Source organism: Phycodurus eques, chromosome 12 (genome assembly GCF_024500275.1).
Source record: "Phycodurus eques isolate BA_2022a chromosome 12, UOR_Pequ_1.1, whole genome shotgun sequence".
In the NCBI taxonomy this organism is placed as follows: Eukaryota; Metazoa; Chordata; class Actinopteri; order Syngnathiformes; family Syngnathidae; genus Phycodurus; species Phycodurus eques.
Window position 1 is genome coordinate 14,122,987 of NC_084536.1, and position 23,571 is coordinate 14,146,557.

Below are 23,571 nucleotides of genomic sequence, written 5' to 3' on the forward strand. Positions count from 1 at the left end.
AAGGTTATTCCAACATCTGGTGACCAGAAGCAGGAGTTTGGATTTACACCCCATTTGATTGCAATAATGTGTGCAAGAAGTGGTGTTTAAGGTAGAATGGTCAGCTGGGCCACACCATGTGATTTAAGTTGAATGGGTGGGGCTGGTTTTGACATGTGCCCATTGTGTCCCAGCTGGCCTTTGTTTGGGATATTTCCGCCTGGTTAACTTCCAAGCTTCTCAGTCAGTAAGAGGTGGCTGCCTTTGTCCTGACCTAGTGACAAGGCTCTTTATGAAGGCAGTGACATGGAGGGAGGAGTTTTGAAAGAACCATCTGTTGCTGAGACAGCGTCAGATTGTTTTTAAGCAAAAATTTATGCAGCTATGAAGAAAGAAAAACATCAGAACAAATGCATCTTGAGCTCCATAGTCACTCCTGGATTGTTCTCTATCTTCTGAAGAGTCTTTTAAACCAAATAGCAAATATGTGAGGGTTCTACACTGAGAGTACTGTCACAATTCACAATGTGAATGGTCATTCAGAAGAGATGCATTTGTGTTCATCTTTCAGTCATTACTCTAGAAAAGTTCGTTGTTTCTTAAGGCCACTGCGTACATTTTCATGTATTGCAATCAACTTTTTGTAGTCCGCAAGCAAAGATTCAGTTCAGTTCTTTAAGGTTTGGTATTGTTGAGGTAAATCATTTCTGTTTCTTGGCAGGATAACAATAGCTGTGTCAGCACCAGTAGGACAGGATGTAATTTGCCAATTTATTAAAGTTGGAAAAACAAGAAACTTGTTACAGTGCAGTGTGCTGACAGTACCTAGAAATGAGAAAAAGTGGCTTCATTCCTTCGTCGTAATGCACGGTATTATAATTTCAGTACAAATTGCCTGTAGACTACATTTAAAAAATCTGAAAACAATTGCTGGATGGATGGAATGTAGGGTTTTGTCACTTGTTTCATGAGTAGGAACCCAGGCCAAATTCAAGGTTTTCACCCAAATCTCCAGAACGCTGAGTGAGTGTACCACACACAGAGGTGAGATTAAACAAGTAGGCTGAGTTTGGCTGGATGGGAATCTGAAAAATGACACTTTTTGTTCGATTTGTTACATGGAACAAGGCAAATAAATCTGTTGACCAAGCAAGCGACAACAGAAACTCCAGCTTGGACAAGTTTAAAAGACACCACAACAAAGATGCAGTCAAAAGTTAGATGATTCAAGTGGACATTTTGGCATATATAACTGAATTGTACAACACCAGTTGGTGGAAGTGTTACTATTGAGCAGGGTCTCCCAAACTCAGGGTTAGGAGCCAAAATTGTATTGGGTCACCAATGTTCAGAGTAAATCTTGTAATATGGGTCTATCGCAAAAATGTTTTGGGAAAATCCTGCTAAAGGGTATGTTTTCTTATCAATGCCCTCATGGTTGCCACTCATCCATTACAATTTAAGTTGTGTCAAAGCAAAAACCTGGTTGATTATTAATGACCAAAGTATGCACGGTCAAAGGTCATGTCGGGCTATACTATTGTTTTTTTGATTAATACTTATTTTTTGCTGAACTCTAAACTTTTAGGGGTAATAACTGATATCAAACAGCTGCCCCTTCAATAACCTGCGATCAAATATCCTGCAGTTTTGACAGCTCCATGTCAAGAACCAAGAAGCCGTTGGACTGCTGGCATTTCAAAGGAGCCCAGTTTAAAATGCTTTTGTCAAATGTTTTTTTCTGTCCGCAGAAGCAACCAACAATATTCTGCTTGTGACCCTGTGATTTCCGGTTATATAAGAGCACCTGATTGTCTCTGGAATAAATCCTAATAATCTGGACCGCAGCGTGAAGCGGCTTTTCCCTGAGTAGGCCAAACATGCCAAGCTGGTACCAGGCAGAGACGGTCATTCATGGTCCCCCATCAAAACCGTGTCAATGTGTCGACACGTGCTGTAGTTACTGTAATAGTTGTTTCTGCCTTTTCACACACCATGGGGAATGAGACATTATCACATATGTGCACCCTTCCTCTTTCGTTCCTTCCTGCTCAGACTCCTCTTCCTAATTTACACAACCTGGCAAACGGTTGTTCCTGGTGGTTTGAGAGGGCCCTTTTTAGATGTGCACCATTAGGGAGAAGAATTGTGATGGAAGTAGCTTTGGAGGGGATATATTTTCTCAGCATCACTAAGCAATAGAGACCAACTACTTCTGTAGAGTACATTTATAGTATGTAACTAATTACTCTTAGGTTGTGTTTTAAAAAGCCTGATATAATATGTTTTGCCCCGTGGATTAGAGTTGTGCACATGTGGCTGCTGCTGCTTAAATAGTTAATGAGGATTGATGTCTAAAAGTGGTGACCTTGTCTTGTATTAGGTTTCCAAGTTGAATCCATGCATATCGATCTGTTCAATTTTATGCTCTGCTGGACACAATTCCCTTTTGTTCTGTGTTTCGTGGGCCACTTTGGGCTTATCGACAGTATTGAATGGCTCAAAATGTGGGTTTAGAGCAATGATGATGAAGCAATCACCCTGAATTCTTCCACTGAGTTCCAATGTGTTAGGCTGAAATGCACATTTGTTTGTGAGGCTGACAAATACCAATGGAGTCATCTCACAAGCATTGTCTTGTAATCACTGTATGATGCTTGCCAGGTCTATAAATGCATCTTCCTTTGCTGTGAGGAAATGACATTCATACTTCGTGAATCCTGTTATTGCGTTTGGGCTTCGCATTGTTAATTCATATGTCTAAGAAGTCCAGGAACCTAACACTGATACATAAACTACACACTAGTGTAGTTTATATATCACTGGCTAGAACTAGAATCAGATCTGGAGCCATGTTCTGGAATGCATTTTTTCCCCGCTAATGTGGAATGTTGTTAGAAGTTTACAAGGGTACTGCCAAGTAGGGCTGAAACGATAAATCTAAAAACTCAAACAATTTGATTACCCAAAAAGTTGAAGCAAAATCTATGCCTCGAAACTTAGCAGTGTTTTTCCACAGGGACTAATGTTACTGCACTCACACACTACTCAGTATAGACATAAGTTGTCGTGATGGGGGCAAGCCAGAAGGAAAGAGTGCGTCGAATGTCCAAAGCTCGGGAACATTTCACACAGTTCATTATGTACTACAACAGCATGTCTATGATTGCCAACAAAAGGTAACGTATCATTCATTCATCTTACGCTTATCCTCACTAGGGTTGCGGGCGTGCTGGAGCCTATCCCAGCTATCTTCGGGCGAGGTAACGTATCAGTGTTAGCTAATTTAATATAGCCTGCCACCATGAGTTAGAACATCTTATAATGACCCCACAACTGGTCAAACATGCACACAGGTGCCAGTGCATGTTCAATCGCATTATTGAGCAAACGGTAACACACAAAAAAAAGCACATGATAAGAACATCCATACACGAGTTGCTACGGCTACAAATGACGCCCACTCACTCAACATGCAGACTGGTTAACGGTTAGCCAGTTAACAGCCAGTCGCTAACCTCAGCTCCCAGCAGCCAACTCTACACTCCTTCTCTGACTCCCACGTCACCCACCCACCAGGCCTGACCCCACCTTAAAAAGCTGCACAAACTCAAAATCGTAGATATTATAGACTTGAAAGTGAGTATGGTGACCCCAAATGGACAACAATAACACCTGTACCTCACATGCACATTTTGTTGTATAAAATGGAAAATATTTTTTTCCAATTAATTGATGGGATAATTGGTAGAATAATCTATTCTAATAATATTTGATAGCTGCATCCCTACTCCCAATACTGAACAATGCACATGTCCATCTGAAGAGACTCTTTCACATGTCAGATTTTTGTTTTTGTTTGTTTTCTCCATCAGTTTGGTCTGGTTTGTCACCGCCCCGCTTGGCTCCAATGAAAGTGGACTGTACCTGTGATAGTGGAAAATCAATTACTCATTCTTGGCTATCTGCACCAAACTTGAATGCATTGGCCAAGATTATTAAGATTATTCTATTTTACAAAAAGGAAATTTAATTCTCAGCCAGTGTTATTGCAATGAGCCTTGATTTAAGATGCTCATGCTGTGGTGTACAATAATGGTGTTGCAGGGCTCCCGTGTGTGGCTGAGACATAAAGAACATCTCCTCCCCTCCACCGTGAGCTCCTGTGATGACACTTCCCTGGTCCTCACCACTGACTACGGAAAGGTAAGCGGCCACTCCTCTTTAGTCATTGGAACAGTCAATGTTTTCATCCATCTGCATGTTGGCAAATGCTTTGTTGCTAAATTATCATGTTGAATGATATCATAATCTATCAAACGGAAGGGAACATGTTGCTGAAATGTAGAATTTTTTAATCAAAATATCTTCAGATTATGTATGAAAATGTAAATTGTTGAGTGTGATTGCCCTTTTACAATCAAATAAATTTCAAAAATGGTATGTGTTCTTGGGTCAAAAATGTTTTGAAAAATGAAGAAACCCAACATTTCTCTAACAGGTTTGTCCTTTATACAATTTTATAGTTATAGTTTTACAGTGATCCCGTTTATCACAGATACATTCCAGAAAATCCGAAATATAAAGATACTTTTTTTATATATGGTTTTGCCCATGACACATGCTTTAAACACCATCCATCCATCCATTCATTTTCTACCGCTTATCCGAGGTCGGGTCGCGGATCAAACAGCAATGGCTTTAAAATCTAAAATATAGCGAGGGTGTGAACAATGAACCGCGATATAGCATGGGCTCACTGTAGATAGCTGTATATATGTTTCAGTATCTTGTGCATTTTATGTCAAACCGACAGCCAGAATTTGTGACTATTTATTGGAACCCTGTGTCTAACATACAGCTTATTCTGGCAGTCGACAGGATCAGGTGGATGCCAATGCACGTATAGCCTGAATATAACTAGATCATGTGTAAGAAGATACACCATAAATACATATTTAGCTTTGTACTGCATTGAAAAGATAACCCAACATTTCAACTTGAGTTTTGTGTTTACCTATGTAACTATATTAGTCTATGGACAAAATTAATGATATCCCTTCCTCAAATTTCACAATAAACATTAGCTAAAACCCGGCATTGTTAACATGCATTTAGAAGGAGGTGGGGGGGGGGGGGGGGGGGTGCATGTAGGAAGGTCACACACGTTTTTCATACATAGCTGCTGTGGGATCAACACTTTTTGTAAATCTGTGGAGAACGACCTTTTCTGTTTGCCGTTGCATGGACGTCAGTGTGTCTGGAGGAAATCCTGCTGCACGGAGTTGGATATGGAGAGAGTGTGGCAATGATGAACGTGAAAAATAGCTTTGAAAATAGGGTTAAAAAAAGTGTTCGTGTGTGTTCTCGCTCTCATCTAGTCTTTGTTGTCTAGCGACCTACAGGTTTTTGGGCAGTGACGTAGGAAGTAACTCTGCGGGTAACAAGGACAATTTCTGTCCACAGGAACAAGACATTTAGCATCATTTCCACATCAGTTTTAGCAGCAGATTACAAATACAATATTTATTTTGGAACAAAATGGAGGAACGTAGATGAGAATAACCAGGAGATTGTTCTTGAATGTATTAAAGCAGCCAAAACAAAGTATGATGAAAGTGTTTGGTTGGTCAAAGGATCTGTATTAATCATCCATTCGTCCATCCATCCATCCAAGCATTTTCTATAGTTGCGGGTGAGTTGTAGCCTATCCCAGCTGAGGGATAGCCAAGCTGAATGATCCTACACCGTGAAATGGGCACCAACCAGTCGCAGGGCAGATACTTACACTTAAGGACAATTGAGAAACTTTAGCGCTGTGAGGCAGACTTGCCAACCACAATTCAACTGTGCTGCCCATGTACAGCATCTATCAATCAATCAATCAAACAAATGTATGGCATAGATGTCTTTGCTTGTCTGTTCATTTGTTAGTTAACAGACTGCTTCCTGGTTCAAGAAGGATGAGGGTACAAATAAATGGACAGTTGCATTTTGGTTCTGCGCAGGATTGTTCCGTCCACCTCGATACACGGACTCCAAGTACCTAAAGTAAAAGCCTAAGTTTGACAATTCAGAGTCTGGCCAAAAATTTCTGACTGGAGCCATTTGAAACCAGAACCTCACAGCTAGTCCACCATTCTCCAAATGCAAACTTGGCGCAAAGAAAATAGGGAGTTATTTTCAGACTACAAAATAATTTACAAACATTCACCTATGAGGATCATAAGCAACAACTATCTAAAACTGAGAGCTGAGAAAACCTTTCCTTTAGCCGTAAAATATAATTTTCCATAGTCCATCTTTGTTTTTTGAGTGAGCTCAATAAAATTGAAGTTACTTTATAAAACACAATGTAGAGGAAAAAAATCTTAAGCCTTTAGTAGACAGGTGACAGGACAAGCACGTTGAGAATAATGAGTGATACAATTTGTTAAAAATTTGCTTGCAAGGAAAGAGTTGAAATACAACCTGATAGCTGCTTTCTAAGAAGTGTCTCCCTATTTCTCCTATTTCTCAGATATACACACATGAACAGGCAGTTATCATCTGTCTCATGTAACTGGTGCCACCCCCCAAACCACATACTGTACATCTTGCTTTGTCTTATAGAAAAGTGATAATGTAGTATCAAAGAGAGTGAGGAACAAGGTCTGCTTTCTTATCCTCACAGTAAAACAAGATTGTATAGTTATAATTAATGTAGAATATGTTTTATAAGTGCAAAGGCAGATATTTTTCTAACAAAACGGGATCAACTTTCATAGGAAAATCAAGTGTAGTATACAGTATAGAAAATGGATGGATGGGTTGTTTTTTGTTTTGCTATTTATATTAGTTTAAAACTGTATGGCTATGGAATACACTAATGTCAATTTAAATCACAGCTAGGGTATGCCTACTTTTTAATGATGTGTTTTAATTGTGGCTTTGGTAAAATGTATCAAGTAGAACAGCAGGAATGTGATAGCAGGCTTCAACTTTAAAGCACTCATTTTAGCTTATTACATACTGTATGTCTGTCTGCGGTTCTGTTTTGGGCTCTGCTATTTTTACATGCAGGTGCCATGTCAGTCAGAACTTGTTTTGGTAAATGTATCCTGGCAGTGTTTGCCCCCCCCCCCCCCCCCTCCCTCAGGGTGGTGATATACCATTACCAGTTAGGTCAGCGACGCTGGTCCGTGCCTAAGTGCTCACCTTGCAGCCTCCTGAGGGGAGTGTGTCTGGGCTTTAACACGCTGACTTGGCTGCTGTCACATTAACAGTCACATCAGCATTTGTCATTGTCTTAGACCTGAATGAGAGGGATGAGGTGAGAGTACACAAAAGGCTAAGAGGTATTGTGAGTGTGTGTGCGTGTGCGTGCATGTGTTCGTGTGTGTGTGTGTCTTTTATTTGGGCAGATGGCACCAGCTGGATTAACAGGGTGTCTGTTATTTTGAGAGGGGCGCACACAAAGAGAGACAGGAAGTGGCCCTGTTACCTGACATTAACCAACAGTGAATTTCATAGATTTTTTTTTTATACCATGAGTAGTGTTGTGATATGATATTTTGGGAATTGTATACTGAAACATTGATTTTTGCATGGAACACACGCACCTTACCAAAAATGTGCACAATTTCCAGTTTAATTGGTGTTAAAATGCCAAAATAGGGAAGCCACCAACAGTGATTTTTTTTGACTCGAGTACGATTAATGCTTAATGCAATCAAAGTTATGATGATGATGATGATTAATTTGATTAATTGACCTGAGAGAAGAACAATGAAGGCCAAAACATTAGGCACAGTCGTGTTTTGCACTCGCATTCTCCGTGTTTGCCGTTAATGTGGAGAACAAATCTTATTACTTTGTATTTTTATACAGTACAATACTGTTGAGTGCATTTTTTCTTATGAAAAAGCATGGTTTTCAAAAAAAAAAAATGATTTTTTTCTTTTTTTTAGGGGAGCTGGAATGGATTAACTGTATTTCCATTCCTTTCAATTGAAAAGACAATTTGAGTTGAGTTTTGAGTTACGAGTGTAGTCATGGTAGAAATTAAACTTGTCTCAAGGCTCCACTGTAATATTATTATTATTATTATTACTATTATTATCATTAATATCCTACTAACGTTTTGCCTAACCATAGATGAGCTATTTTTGTCCATTGTATGTACCGATTTCCTTTTTACTAGCTGTGCAGAAAAGGTTATGAATAACGTTTTAACATTCTTAACTGTCAAGAAGTTAACCAAGGATTTTATAAAAAAAAAAAAATCAATAAAATAAAATAAAAACTAAACTGTCAATTCTGATAACATATTGACACATGCAGAGGGAGAGTACTGTTTGGGCGGCGAGTCTCTTTACAGAAAGGCGTAACAGTGCGTTTGTATGTTGCAAAAGTGAAATTACTTCCTTGCCAAGTTGTGCACAGAAAAAGTCACGAAAAACAAGATGAAATTACACTGACAGTTCTTCTTGTTCCAATGAGATCCAAGATTTCCATATCTGTCTGCTGTATTCTGTATATACTGTAATTTTTCCTTTACTTCTCGAAGTGTGACAAATAAGCTTTTCCAAAGTGTTGTAGTGCAGACATTCAGTCTCATTCAGAGGTTTAAAATAGCTCACTTGATAGCCCTTCATATTTATTGGTCAATGGAGCCATTATGTGAGATAGGAATGCTCGCTCACACAAACATTATTGCAAGCATCTGCGTTGGATCGATCATTTACTGTATGTCAGGTGGATTTGTCAGTAATTTTTTAAAATTTGTTAGAAAAAATAAAGCTCCTGTGTAGCTTGAAACATCTTTTTACCATTTTAACACTTAAACTGTCACAATGTACCCGTCTCTCAAAAATCTCCCACAAGAAGCAATGATTTTGTTTCCATGTCTTGAGTCCACTATACCATCCAGTGAGCGTGACCCCACCTCTTTCTTGATTATTCAGTAGAGCTGCCTGAACAAAGCAGCAGAAGCAGGGTGTGGTTTCACTGAGCAGCAAACAAAAGGAGAGGGGTTGTTTTTTTTATGGAAAGCCATTGTAACATTTATTCCACATCCTTGATATCCACCTTAAAGTCCAGTTGCTATTATGCACTTGTCCTCACTTGTAAGATAATTCAGTGCACAACTAGAATGTGTCTTACCAGAACTGTTTTCCCCTTACTGCTTTCCACTACTGTATGACATTTCATCGCACGAGTCAGACAACTTTGGCATACTAGTAGGACAACTGTATGTTACTAGTCAGGCAAAACAGTGTACTAGTTGACTTCTACGTAGTAAATGTACTGTGACGCATTGGTGAAGCATTAGATGTTAACTAGTAGAATTTTCACTCATAGTCCTAGTACTACACAGTTGTCAACTAGTTTACAGTTTTGCCTCACAAAAAAGATATACACCGCTTTTGTTTTTGCCTCCATTTTTCATGAGCTGAGTACGATCTATGCAAGACTTTTTCTATGCACAGTACACAAAAGGCATACTGTATGCAGTACAGTGTTGTCTTGAGATACTAGTTTCATTTGGTCCGTGACCTTGCTCGTAACTTAAATCACAGTTCCCCATTGAAATTAATTCGAATGCCATAAAACCGTTGCGACCTCCCCAAAAAAAACTCGACAGAAATGTTTGTAATGTGTTTTAAATTAGAAAAAGCACTCTCTAACAGGGATAGGCACCTGAAATAATGGAGGGGGACACAATATTCCATCAGCTCTACCAGGAGGCACCACACACTTACAAAATCAATCATGGTTGACAGCGTCTTTATAGTCTTCTTCTCAAATGGAGAAGAACCTGGGTAAGCGCTACTAAGTGATGATTGCCATCTGGTGATAAACTATGTAACTACAACTTAAAACTGATATATGGTGGTAGGAAGCATTGTTATAATGTTCCAGATTTAATTGAGGGGCCACTCAAGAGTGTGGGCCACCAGTTTCCCATCCCTGCTCTGTAGTATTGTACTTGACATTTAAAATGTACATGAAAATGAAAATTAAATAGAACTGATTAGAATTTAAAAAAAAAAGTCAATTGAATGGCCTATGTGCTTCTGCCCACCTTGACCATCTGGGGGCAGCATAAGACAGACGCATATACTGTACATGGGCGTCTGTGCACGATATACATCTCAAGCTCCTTGCAGAGGATAAAAAATAAATGACTGCGTGCCCTATTGCATTGAATGTCTTAATGTGTTCATGCACCATTTGTGTTCAAATATCAGTAGCTTAAAGGTTATGTAATATGTATGTATGTAATTTGTGTTTCTCATTGTGTGAGCAATAGGATGAAGATAGCAGACTAAATGCTAAGCTATGTAGATGTTTTAAATATACAATGTGTGATTTTCCTAGTTTGACAGTAAACTTCAACTAGGAGTGGCATTCAACAGTTTGAATCCTTTTTTTTAATTTTTTTTTTATTATTATTATTATTTTTTACGTCACTCATCTTGTCAACACCACTGAGGCTGCAACCTGGTGTCAAACAGTGCTAATAATCTAAGAGGGTCTACTGAGGCTCTGAACGCAGTAAATTATCATCTGAGAATGACCAAGGATCAAAGCAGTTAAAATGAAATGGAGGACGGTGAAACTCCCGCTCAGTTTTCTGCAACACTTTCAGATGCTTTAGGCGTGGAAAAACTCCCTGAGGCTCCCCAAAGCCTACGCTGTGAAATCTGAACACGACATTGTTCACTGGGGATCCACAAGAAAGGTCACTTGAAATTAAAGTAAAAATGATTGAGTCTATATGGAGTATCTGTAAACAAATGCGAACAGACATTCCTCAGTTGATTTTTTTTTTTTTTTTTTTTACCATAGATTTGTTTTGACAGTGAAACCTGATAATATCCTCTCAGTTGTTTGTTATCCGGGATTTATTTTTGATATTTTTTTGCTCCCCCTTACAAAATATAACAATGTAAAGAATGTGCATTTCATTGCCTGCTGGACACAAAGTTAACACAAAGTGAACTGGAAGGAGGTGGCTGATGTTCCTCCATTAAGAGTCAGTTTTCCAGGCACTGATAATAGCATCAGTCACACAGAGTAACTGATCTCATTGAATGCGAAATGACTCATGTGGTTCAAGCTCTTAGATTGATTTGTCAGTTTAGGGAGAGGAAAAAAAGGGTTAGATATTTACTCTCAGCTGCCTGTATATCTGCAGGGTGGATGACATCATCACACGTGCTGCTTTTCTCCCCCAAGGTCATTGTCCTCAAAACCTTAAATCTCACAGAGGACCACATTGCTATAAGCTTTACACGATCAGGATTTTTGGGGCTGATCACCGAATGGAGAGTTTAAAAAAATCGCTAACCGATCCAATTACAAGATGGAGCAATGTGTCTATTTAAATGACTTTTTCATTTACTTTATGTACTGTATACTGAATACTATACTTCTAGTCCAGTGATTCCCGACCAGTCTGCCAAGGCACATTAGTCTGCCATGAGCAATTTTCAGGTGTGCCATGGGAAATTATAACATTTTTAATTTTTCTGTGTGACAGACCACCAAGGACTCTACTAAAAGAGGTTTGATGAAGATCTGATATTGTAGTTCAAAATAAAAGTCTCCAAAAACTAATAAACTACATTTTTAAATGCATCTCAAGATTCAAATTAACCTTGCTGGTTGCATTCCTTAACCGAAGAGCATTGACGTCCGTATTATTGGGAAGCTTTTTTTTTAAGGTGGCTTTCGCCGCGAGTTGGCGACTAATTAATTCATGCCTAGTATGAACAAAATTAGGGGCGGCTGGCTTGATTGCTACTTTACGGGTGGAGTCTGGCTTGACCGGCGCTATATACCTACTGGGGGCGTGCCTTTAGCGTCCTCCTTCATGCGGACCCTTCCCCCTTTACGTCTGCATGTTGTCCTCAGCCACTTCCGCTTTTCCTCTGTATAAGCAGTGTGTCGGCATGAAATGTTCCCAGTCAGTCAAGGGGAGCGCTCATCACACAACAACAGCATCAAACGCCTATACAGGCTCGCCGGCCATCCACTTGTGAATCGCTCATGTGCGGGGTGTAGGCAACTGTACACAGTGGTCCGTTCCAGTCGCGTTCGACCACGTCACACAGTGTGCGGCAGGCTTATAGCAGCTTTTGTTCTGTGGTCGACTGAGGAGGTGCGGGCATTTTTGTCCATCTTGGCAGAAGATGAAATACAGCAAGATGAAAGACGCGACAAACGAGCGCGTCACCTTCTTCTTGATCCCGCTCCAATCCCTCCCATTTTTGATTGGTGCCCGTGTTATGGAAAAGCAACAGAGGCCAGGCTAGGCCAAGTGAGGCCGGGGAAGAACTGGAACTTGTAATGGAAAAGCAGCTTTTGTGATGACTCTGCAGTCTTCTAAACCCTCGACGACTGCTCCCTGCTGGGATGCAACTGAATACGCTCGAGGACCTGGTGATAATGCATTGGGGGAAAAACACAACGCTTGCCTTCAACCCGTTCCCCCACCTTATGTTCTTGTTCATTACACTTACCAGTGCCAGAAGCGAACTGACTGAACAACCATCATGAATTTCTTTATGGTTATGTTTTGTTTGATGATAAGGCTTTTTTTAAATGCTTGACAATTTAATTTGAACCCCATTAAAATCAAACTAAATGTGTTTCTCCTGGCCCTTCATGTTATCTTTGAAGAATTGTACCCATCTTACGAATTCTCCCCGGGTAATCAAACATATGAGCACAACTGTGTCTTTTCTCATTTACTAAATAAAAGTAGGGCTGTGAATTTCAAAAGAAGAGCAAGTAAATAAAAAAGTATTACGTGTTCAAATTAAGTGCTTAACTTCAGAATAATTCTTTGAAAAAATTAACAAAATACAGATATTACTTCATGTTTTGATCCTATGGGTAGAAGCAAAATCATGCATTGTAAATATGTTGAAGGGTTTTCCAGAATTTTGAGGTCAATTTTGAGGGTGCGTATTATACATGGGTGCACATTATACACGAGCAATTACGGTAGGTCACTAATAAATTATTAAAGCGTACTTACAGATTGGATACCTTGCGCAGATATACAACAATTCCTGTCCGAGACTCAGTTGTTCTTTAACTTTGCTTGAAAGTGAAAGCTTGAAAGCTCATACTGTGGTCATAGTGGCAGACTTTAGGTGCGCGTCAACATGTCTAGCCCAATACTCCTGCTGTATACTCCTCCTCATACCCCGAGGAGGTGAACTGCATACACGTGGCTTTGAAATTTTTCTAATAAATATGGACAACATGCACAGATCACCATCTTTAAATCTGGTTATGTGTCTGTGTGCTTCCAGGTGATCCACCTGCAGAAGGCAGAGCTAAGGAAGGACACGGCGTACCCAATGCACCCCAGCTGCGTCCATGGAGTGGAGGACATGTCCACACTGGCAGAGCTCCACGAAGCTGCCATCATGCACAACCTCTTTCTGCGCTACCAGAGAGACAACATCTATGTAAGGAAGCTTGTTTGAACACGCACAGTAGGCTCCATTGTGGTTTCCCTGGTGTTGTCTAGACACAGTGGCGGGCCCTGTATTTGGTACCTGAGCCTTCAATAAAGGTCTTACCTGACAATCCATCTCCTTATACCACCACCATTATTAAGTAGCAGTTATAGAAACCATCAATATAACGTAATATAACAGCATACAACTGTGTGAGATACATAATCTGGAGGAATTTAGAATCAATATTTATCTAAAAACATTTTTTTTTAAAACCTGAAAACCTTTTTTTTTTTAATTTTTAGATAAAATAGATCAAACTCACCAGAGATCCTGTGTGCAGATCGACAGTCGAAATTGGTTGAACAGTTTTACTTTGACCAACCAATTGGAGGATGGAAAAATGCTGATGTTATTATCAGCCAGCTAGAATTTGAATTCTGATTGATTGATTAAAGGAACTGGACAAAATTGGTAACATCCACATACACCGAGGAAGCAGTGCAGCCAAGACAAATGCTTCAAACTAAAGAGACTAGATACAGTGACAATAAATGTAATACAATTTCATGGAACAAATACTGCATTAAAGTTTAGGTTGTAAACTGTTAGCCTAATAGCATAACTGCCTAAGTCTTTTTTTTTTTTTTTTACATTTTCGGATAACGAGAACGAGTCCAGTTGCCTTGATTCAGCCTTTGAGGATTACCATGACCTGGATGACTGAGAATCTACACAGACATAAAGAAAAAACACCCGTTTTAGCAAGCACATTATTTTTTATCGATATGGTGACAATAAGTTGAAAATGACAAGGCTAACGAATTATAGGTCAGTCAACATAAAGGCAAGAAGATTCACAAGTCTTTTGTTTTCTTGATTAAAAGATTACCGGAATACTACATTTTCTGAAATAGTGATGTGTATGGGTAGCGCGAGACATGCTGCTTTCATGGGATTGTTCAACTAAGAATTGTTACTTCCATTTTACAATGGGAATCCACCTTAGCCGTTTCTATTTATGTATCCTTTTATTATTGGTGTCTATTAATAATGCAGTGCAGTTGAAGGCAGAACTAATGGATCTCTGTTTAAGTTTCTGCACAGCAACAAAAGACTTTGACTTTCGAATATAGTTAGCCGTATTCTGAGTCCTACTTCCAGAATGGAGCTTTTTAAACCTCTTTTAACACAACAATCCAAGAACTCTTTATTTTGTGTGTGTTATCCTGGAATGATGACCTACAAGCACAATTCACGAGGCACTTTTCCCTAAAGCGCTTAACCCCAGTGGGAACAGTGGGCTGGATCCAAATCTATTATCAGTTGTTGAAAGAAGTCAAATTAGGCCATTGAATCTACCTTCAATGACCAGCACATAATCTAAAATTATCCAATTAAGGAGCTTTATATGGATAAAACAATCTTATTTGAAGGACGTTTTGATTCTTACAGTCAGAGATGTATTAATTCAACAATATGTGTATTACAGTGAACCCCTGTTTATTGCAGGGGATACATTGCAGACCCACCAGCAATAGGTAAAAATCTTCAATATAGAATTTAGTTCTATCCCTCCCACACACTTTAAACACAATTAAACTCATTAAAGTACACACAAACCTATTAAAATTTATTTTTTTAAGGATTCCTTAGCGCCTGTTCTCACTCTCTCACTCGCACAGTTCTCCAAATAAAAGGTTTGCATGCTTCAAACTGTTCATTTGTCACTCCTAGTGGAAGTTTGCTGTAAAAAAGACACATATTAAATGAAACAGAAGTAAACATTGAATATTTAAACACCAAAATGCTGAACCAAACCATATACTGTCATTTTGCTTAATGCTAAATTTTAATGGGAAACGCCATAGCTAAAGGAATGTACCAGAGATGTTAAAGTACCGGTAATTATTGACCTTCAAAGAACTGCTACTTTAACACAAATGGAGCAGCAAGACATACAGAGTATACAACAATACTCACATCTTCGGGCGAGAGGCGGGGTATACCCTGAACTGGTCGCCAGCCAATCGCAGGGCACATAGAAACAGTCTAAAAATTTTTTATATAGCTCTTACATTTGATCTGATTAGATTGTGCAGGTGTACCAAATAAGTACTTCTTTTATTTCCTTAAGTTGTTATTTCATCCTTATTGCCTCTTCATTCACCATCCTTAGACCAACATAGGTTCGATACTGGCAGCTGTAAATCCCTACAAGCAGATCACGGACCTGTACGACGGTGCCTCAGTGGATTTATACAGCAAACACCAGATGGGGGAGCTCCCCCCTCATATATTCGCAGTCGCCAACGAGTGTTACCGCTGCCTGTGGAAGAGACATGACAGCCAATGTGTGCTCATTAGGTAAAGACAGAGAAAACAGCGCTGCTTATTCATTAACTACTTGACTGGGAGCTAAGTGTTGATAATGTGTCTGACTCCGAATCTTGTCAGCGGGGAGAGCGGTGCCGGGAAGACGGAGAGCACCAAGTTGCTGCTCAAGTTCCTCTCAGTGATGAGCCAGAAGTCGGCAGGTACGCCGCCATCGGAGAGGACCACCAGGGTGGAGCAGGCCCTCATTCAAAGCAGGTACAAATGTACTAGAATTAAATGGAAATGGGAAATACTAGGGTAAAAAATTTACATTGGATGTCAACTTTCTGGTCAATTTCCATAAACACTGGGGAATTTCCAGTGGAAGTTAAGCTGGGGGATTTTCGAAATATTGCAAATTGGAAGCATTCAATGGGAGTTAATTGTAATTTAGGGTAACTTAACGGAAAGGTATTCAAGCTTTAATATAAATGTTTTCCTATCTTAAAAACAGTGCCTTGAGGTACAAGTGACCCGACTTCAAAGTTTTGGCAGTGAACTCAACTCACAGAATAAGCAGTTTGGCACCGAATGAACAATTCTTCAAAAACAAGGCTTTAAGCTGTTGAAGTTTACTGTCAAACTGAACAGAAAACAGAGAGAATTACACTGTGTATTTAAACTACATACAGTAACTTTTCCTTAGTAAAGTCAGTTAAGCTTAATGCTAACAAACGATGCAAAAAAAACCCCAAAAAACGCTGTAGACGGGCTTTTGAATAGCATCAGGGTCACGGTGTTATAACCCTTGAAGCAACGGATATTTCTGCTCATGTAGACAGACAATAGAACAATGCTCACAAGTGTTTATCCTCTGCGAAGGACAACAAATATTGCTGCAGATTACTGAGGAGCTGAGACTTATCTCCATGCATATTGATGTCTGTATTATACTGCCCGCAGGTGGCGTAAAGGAGCATTGAATTGAATTGGCCGTTGAATTGATGCAAAAAAAAAAAATGTAATAAAAAATTGTGTAGTTCTTTACATTGTACTTCCTTATGTGACTACTGTATATATTTTTAAAGAAGTACAATATTATAGTGTGCTTTTTTTCTTTTTAAAAACATTAAAAACATTTTGGTAGGCTGGTACAGATTAATGGCATTTACACTCATTTCAATAGGGAAAGATGATTTGAGAATGGAACAAATTCAACTCTTATCGCAAGGCACCACACTACCATAGTTGCTCCATTTTTTCATACTTCACTTGAGCGACGGTGAATCCGAAGCTTGCTCGTATCTCAAATTTTGGCTCGCAACACAAAGCGAAAAACCAACCAAGCGACGGCTCGTTGGGGCACTTTTAAGTCAAAGTACCGCTGCATTTGTTTCAGTCAGGATTATGCAAACGTCATTGGAATTGGGGTTTGTATATTTAGGTTCCCTATAAAGAGCCAACCTTCAATTTTTTTAATTCCTGCTTTATACACTAACAACTATCCATCTATCAATTTTCTGTACCGCTTATACTCACCTTTAAAATGTGGAGATATTTGTACACAGTATTCTGCTAAAAGTATACCTAGAAAGTGCCCAGAATGTGACATATTTAAGAATATTATTGTAAAATATTCAGAATCTTCCCCTGGTAAAGTAATTTTTGCGATGATTTGTCCCATCAGTCCCATCATGGAAGCGTTCGGGAATGCAAAGACGGTGTACAACAACAACTCCAGTCGCTTCGGAAAGTTCATACAGCTTCACTTCTCCCAGAATGGAAACATCCAGGGAGGCTGCATCATTGATTGTATCCTTCAACAGTATTATATGAGACATGAACAAGATTAATGTAAACTCAAAATGAGAAAAAGACCAAGACAACTGGAAATGCGTGGTCATGTGTCTACAATGTTTCTCATCCTCTAATTGTTTATGATTCTGTATACATACCATAACGTCATCAAAATCAAAGATATATTTTTTCAAAATTTAAATACAACGGACCCGTGTTCTGATTGCAGAGATACAGTACGTAAAGATGAATCCAGTATATCACTGTTCATAAAAGTAACAAATGTTTTTGCCCATTTCATGTAGCTCAGTAATGTAACAAAATTTAAAAAACAAATGAAAGTGAAATTTCTGTATAAATGGCATGTAAATGCTGACATTTTTATGCTGTACTAAATTGGTGTAGAATTAATTGAAATGGTAACATATTGTACAGAAAAGAATATTGCAAAATTAAAAACCGGGAAGTATAATATAATGGTAATATAGGTAGTTGGAATGGTTTGAATCTGAGAAATAAATAAGAAAAATACGGAAGGAGGAGGTCAATACAATTTGGGAATGTTGTCATGTGAAATGTAGAATATTGAAAGGTTTTTAGAAAACTTCCAATTTGTCACAAATTCAAACAGTTTGAATAAAAAAAATAAGATGGATGGGATGAGTTAAATTTTGAAAATGTATCCGTCATTTCATTGGGATGTTTTCATTGGAAAGGTGAAATTGTGAGGTAACCTTTTGAAAGTGAAAAATAGTTCCTATTGTATCCTGAATCGGCTGAAAAAAATAGACATTGGAATGGTTTGATTTGAGAAATGTGGAAGTTTTAGAGGAACAAAAAAGTGAGGAGATCAATAAATATAAAAAATTTGGGGGAAGAATAACATCAGTTATGCTCAAGGCTCTAAAAACTATTACAAACACAACAATAAATAACACATTTCAACTTCGCAGCATTCAAGATATTATATTTTTCAAGAATTTTACAAATTAATATTGTATTGGATCAAATTAAATGGGTTGGTATCCTGGAGTGTCTTTGTATTTTACTCAGAATAAGCATGTTTTTGTTATTCTCCTTGACTTTCACCTATCAGATTTGCTGGAAAAGGTTAGTCGGTGTTGAAATCCTCTTCCTGCATTTACCAGGAATCCAAGAAATAAGATATCTGATGAGAACATTTGATTAGATAATGTCATCATAATCTGCTCTCTCTTCTCAAGAACCGAGTGGTGCGTCAAAATCCTGGAGAACGAAACTACCACATTTTCTACGCTCTGATCGCAGGGACTGACAAAGACCGCAAAGGTTGGAGCTTTTGCACTTTAAAAGGACATACAGGCGCAGCCCAATACATTAGAATACAGTGGAAGACTTCAAAACGGGAACCATCAAAATAATTGTTTTCAATGGAAATTAGGTAGTACCGTACTTTCTCGTGTATAAGACGCATTCCCCCCCCCCCCCCCCAAAAAAAAAATTGTCAAAAGTCAATAGTTGGCATTATACATAGGTATAGGAGAAAATGAAAGACTCACATTTTATGAATGTATGCCGCCATCTAGAGGTTATGAAAAAGCTGTACACTTTCATTCCAATATGCCACCGCCCCCTAGAGGTTATGAAAAAGTTGTACGCTTTCATTCTAGTATGCCACCTAGAGGTTAAAAATTTGTAGCCTACACTTTCATTCCAATTTGACAGGGGTACATATGACTGCATATATGTACAATTGTGCTCATAGGTTTACATACCCAGGCAGAATTATTGAAATATTATTATTATTATTATTTATTTAATTTTTTTAAATATGACTGATGACTGAACAACAACCATCATTAATTTCTTTCTGGTTATTTTGTGTTTAATGATAATGCTTTTCTGAAATGCTTGACAGTTTAATTTGAATCCCATTTAAATGAAATTAAATGTGTTTCGCCTGGTCCTTCATGTTTTCTTTAAAGAATTGTACACGTCTTACAAATTCTGCCTGGGTAATCAAACATATTAGCAGTGAATTTCACAATAAGAGCAAGAATTTCACAATAAGAGCAAGTAAATAAAAAAGTATTGTTTTCAAATAAAGTGCTTCAGGATAATTCTTTGAAAAAACTAACAAAATACAGATAATACTTCATGTTTTGATCATATGGGTAGAAGCAAAATCATACTTTGTAAAAATGCATGTTACATAGGTAGAAATAATTAGCTTTTCTAACACATTATAATATATTCAGATGCATCTGTATTTCTCTGTCATTAAACCAAGCAAATGATGTGTTCTACTTGTAAAGCATCGAGACTCCAATCGGTCTTTTGTTGCAGATATGTATTTGCTGTCTGAGGGTCCCGAGTCCTATCACTACTTGAGCCAGTCAGGCTGCATGCAGGACAGCAGCCTGGATGACAAGCAGCTTTTTGACAGCGTCATGGTCAGTAAGCAACCGGGAGGGAGGGAAGGGGTGAGAGAGAGAGGGGGGGGGGAGAGAGAGAGAGAGAAAGAGAGAGAGAGAGAGAGAGAGAGAGAGAGAGCGAGAGCATCATGTATCACCACCAGGGGGCACTACAATACTTTGTGTTGTAACATGGGCATTTGTGGTGGAGGGGCAAGTTTTTATTTTCTGTAACGGCCAAATGGACCAGATCAAGTTTTTAAAAACATTATGTAAAATATTTTGTTTTAATAATATAATAGTATTTCATGCATATTAATAACACTTGAATATTTACAGTAATTACATACTTACGTAATAAAATAAATTGTAGTTTTAAAAATGTATATGTAAAGGGGTTTATTTCTATGAATTATATTATGATATCATGATATTAATCATTATAATAATAATAATGATAGTCCTGGTGGCACGGTGGACGACTGGTTAGAGCGTCTGCCTCACAGTTCTGAGGACCAGGGTTCAATCCCCGGCCCCGCCTGTGTGGAGTTTGCATGTTCTCCCCATGCCTGCGTGGGTTTTCTCCAGGCACTCCGGTTTCCTCCCACATCCCAAAAACATGCATGGTAGGTTAATTCACAACTCTAAATTCCCCATAGGTGTGAATGTGAGTGCGAATGGTTGTTTGTTTGTATGTGCCCTGCGATTGTTCAGGGTGTACCCCGCCTCCTGCCCGATGATGCCTGGGTTGGGCTCCAGCACGCCTGTGACCCTAGTGAGGAGAAGCGGCTCAGAAAATGGATGGATGGATGGATTATAGTCCTACAACATTACATGACTCAACATGACTCCAAAGCACTATTTCGCTACTACCCAGGGCTTATAGGTCTGTCTAATTGAAGCTCCTCCTCTTACTGCAGCATAGTTCCTTGGCACTGAGATGCCACACAATAGCATCAACACTACTTTTATATTTGACAGGGTGTTGGCACCATCTCTTAGGATCTCAGGGCATTTCATAAAGTGCACAAAACGGGGACATAGCGGGTTTTTCAGTGAATAACGGCGGATAAGTAAATAAAATAATCAATGAATGTGTTCAATAGGTGTCTGACACTCAAGAATATGTGGGGGGACACTGTAATGTTAATTTCTGATTGTATCGTGGCATTTAATGTATGTGTTGTAATGCAGGCGGCGCTGCAAGTGATGGAGTTCAGGGAGGAGGAGATCCGAGATGTGTTCAAGTTGCTGTCTGCCGTCCTCCAGATGGGAAACATTGAATTTATGACCGCGGGCGGAGCTCAGATCATGTCCAAAGGAGGTAAGAGAGCAAGAGTAGCACTCACCGTGTGCCAGATGAGTTCACTCATCCACATCCACGTCGAGTCAACAATGACATCATCCCATTTTCAAAGAATTTTCCAATATTTTTTAACCAACCACTTTTTAATTTATTCGTGGCCATATTTGGCCACATACAGACATAATCAAATCATTTTTCAAATGTTTTTTTTGGTGCTTATTTTACTGCATAAAGTTTTTAACAAGCAACCATACATTCTTATTAGTAGAAAAAAGCCATTAATTTTTAGGTTTTCTACCCTTCAAATTCCAGTTTGTATACAAAATAAAGTGCGCAGGTTGTAAAACTGACATTTTTATATACACGTAGTAAGTACCACTAAGCCTGGCGCAAATAGCGAAACTGCGAATAATTGACACTCCAACTGCCTCACCTGCAAAAGGGGTTTTGCATATAGATGCCACAAGATGGCAGCAGAGCACTAAAAATGGTGCTGATCAGAAATTGTTAACACCATACATCTCGCACGTAGACAATAAGGAACCCATGTCACATGAAAAACTGTATTCCATCCATCCATCCATTTTCTGAGCCGCTTCTCCTCACTAGGGTCGCGGGCGTGCTGGAGCCTATCCCAGCTGTCATCGGGCAGGAGGCGGGGTACACCCTGAACTGGTTGCCAGCCAATCGCAGGGCACATATAAACAAACAACCATTCAAACCTACGGGAACCCCAGTCCTCAGAACTGTGAAGGCAGACACTCTAACCAGTCATCCACCGTGCCGCCTGAATGACTGTATTCAGTAGTTTAATTAATCAACACAAACAAACCACCTTTACATGATGCCAATCAATAGTATTAGAGAGATGTTCAATTAATATTGAGGATAGGTTCTCCCCGACAAAATGTAAAGTGTAGATTTCATGTGTTTCAGTGAGCCAAAAGTGGTTTACGGCAGAGCCAAAAGGTACAATTTGATGTAAACAATATATTATTAATTTATTTAAGAAGTGACGATGTTAATTTACAAATTCTGACAAACATCCATACATCCATACCCTTGACTTAAGATAACTAAAATGGATAAAAAAAAGAAAAGAACAAAAAGTAAGGTGTACACAGATGGCCAGCAAAGAGCCTAGAGGGTTTAGGAATTTTATTTCATAACTTGATACTAGTAATTTGGATTTGTCTGCTTCCTGCCTCTGAGTTTGATTGACACGGTAGCAACAGGCCTCAACAGGCTGAAACATGAGTGCCATTCTCTTTTCTTCACTGCCTGACCTCTTTTCCAAACACCCACGTTAACCGCTACTTAGACAGGTAGAGAGACTCGTCATCATAAAACTTGTCAGCTAATAATAACATCAATAGATTTCCCCTGGTCAAGATAAACTTTCACTGGGCCACTTGTTGCTGGGCATAATTCACAGGGCTCAAGCATGGGTCAATTTAAAAAACAAAAAAAACAACAGCAGTATTTTGATATACAAGTAAATTAAGTGACAAACTTCGTCAAGGAATAAATTGAGCTTGTAAGTCAAGGTACCACTGTATGTGCTATTTAAATACTTATATATGTACTGCATATGCATGTGTGCTTTCAGTTGTCAGTAACGTGAGTGAGCTGCTTGGCTTGGATTCCTTCCAACTGTCTGAGGTGTTGACCCAGCGCTCCATGATCCTCAGAGGAGAGGAGATCTGCTCCCCCCTCACCGTGGAGCAGGTAACAACCCTTTCAGACCAATCTCCACAGCGACATACCTCCCTCTCTGCCCAAACTTTAGTGGGATCCGTCATTCAGTCCCACATTGCTTCTGTCTTGACTTGACGCCTAAGGCCCGCCCAACACAGAGCGACGCGGCCGAACGACACTGAACTTTCACACAGTGTGCAGGGATCTGCGACTAGTTTTCAGGAATGGCAGACTTTCGGCATCTAGTATTGCTGCGATTTGAAATTTGATTCGTAGTTGAACAGTGCTATAACATCGCACACACTCCCTCACAACAAATGTACATATCCAGGAACGAAGCGAGATTCAGCCGGCCGCCACCAAGTCGTACCAATACAGTATATACAGTATACTGTAGTGGTACCTTGAGATGCGATTGACCCGACTTACGAATACTTTTTTTGAGATACGAGCCATTCATTGTTTGGCTGATTTTGTTGCTCAGATTTGCAAGCACAGACTTGAGATACAAGTGCTGTATGGTGGCAGTGAACTCAACTCAACTCACTTCACAATAAGCAGCACTTCAGCAAATTAGTGAACAATTCTTCAAAAAACAGGCTTCAAGCTATTTATTGCCACT

The 23,571-nt window shown here is 39.1% G+C and overlaps 1 protein-coding gene across 1 annotated transcript in view; it reads left to right on the plus strand.

Moving 5' to 3' along the window:
• Positions 1-23,571, plus strand: part of myo10l3 (myosin X, like 3) — a 93,809-nt gene that overhangs the window by 15,398 nt on the left and 54,840 nt on the right. Inside the window, exons 2-11 of the mRNA XM_061691563.1 lie at positions 4,087-4,185; positions 13,290-13,448; positions 15,619-15,806; positions 15,897-16,031; positions 17,443-17,567; positions 18,649-18,662; positions 18,776-18,860; positions 19,878-19,984; positions 21,140-21,269; positions 22,861-22,979. Of these exons, the coding sequence (XP_061547547.1) occupies positions 4,087-4,185; positions 13,290-13,448; positions 15,619-15,806; positions 15,897-16,031; positions 17,443-17,567; positions 18,649-18,662; positions 18,776-18,860; positions 19,878-19,984; positions 21,140-21,269; positions 22,861-22,979 (1,161 nt within the window). The remainder of the gene's footprint in view (positions 1-4,086; positions 4,186-13,289; positions 13,449-15,618; positions 15,807-15,896; positions 16,032-17,442; positions 17,568-18,648; positions 18,663-18,775; positions 18,861-19,877; positions 19,985-21,139; positions 21,270-22,860; positions 22,980-23,571) is intronic.